Genomic DNA, 524 nt, shown 5'->3' on the forward strand with positions numbered 1-524 from the left:
GCCAGACCCACATTTACCAAATTATTTCATTTTTCCCCCACCTCAGGCCTGCTCCAGGTGGGATATTTTGCTCTTTTGGGAACACTGGGATCTCAGCACCATCCCCACCTGCCCCACCTACCCCGTAGTCGCTCTCCTGGGCGCCCAGAGCCTGCAGCAGGGCTGGCAGGAGGGGACCTGGGACAGTGAGCAGGAAGGTCCCCGTGTCCACAATCCCGTGACAACCTCGGCTGCACCAGCCAGTGACCTCCATCCCCACAGAAAACCTGGAAAAACAGCAGCAAAAGGCTTGGGAAACCTTCCCAAAGCTTTCCCAAACCCGCTCCGAGCCGTGGTGCAGCGCTCACCCCTCGATGTTGATCTTCCAGTACAATTCCTGGATCACTGGAGCCCATAAAACCTCCCCGGAGAAGAGCTGGGGGTCAACCCCTCCCAGGATGACTTCCCCACCGTAATTGTATGTTGGGTTGCTGGAAAGACACAAAATCAGCCCCAAAATCTGAATAAAATCAGCCCCAAATGTG

The 524-nt window shown here is 55.7% G+C and overlaps 1 protein-coding gene across 2 annotated transcripts in view; it reads right to left on the reverse strand.

The window, feature by feature from the left end:
• The window catches only part of LOC107214993 (gastricsin-like), a 6,055-nt gene that overhangs the window by 1,258 nt on the left and 4,273 nt on the right, over positions 1-524 (reverse strand). For both annotated transcript variants that reach the window (XM_015650898.3, XM_015650897.3), the window contains exons 6-7: positions 348-470; positions 122-266 (exon numbers count right to left, since the gene is read on the reverse strand). In XM_015650898.3, the coding sequence (XP_015506384.1) occupies positions 122-266; positions 348-470 (268 nt within the window). The remainder of the gene's footprint in view (positions 1-121; positions 267-347; positions 471-524) is intronic.

The sequence above is a fragment of the Parus major genome, chromosome 26 (assembly GCF_001522545.3).
Source record: "Parus major isolate Abel chromosome 26, Parus_major1.1, whole genome shotgun sequence".
NCBI classification, from domain to species: domain Eukaryota; kingdom Metazoa; phylum Chordata; class Aves; order Passeriformes; family Paridae; genus Parus; species Parus major.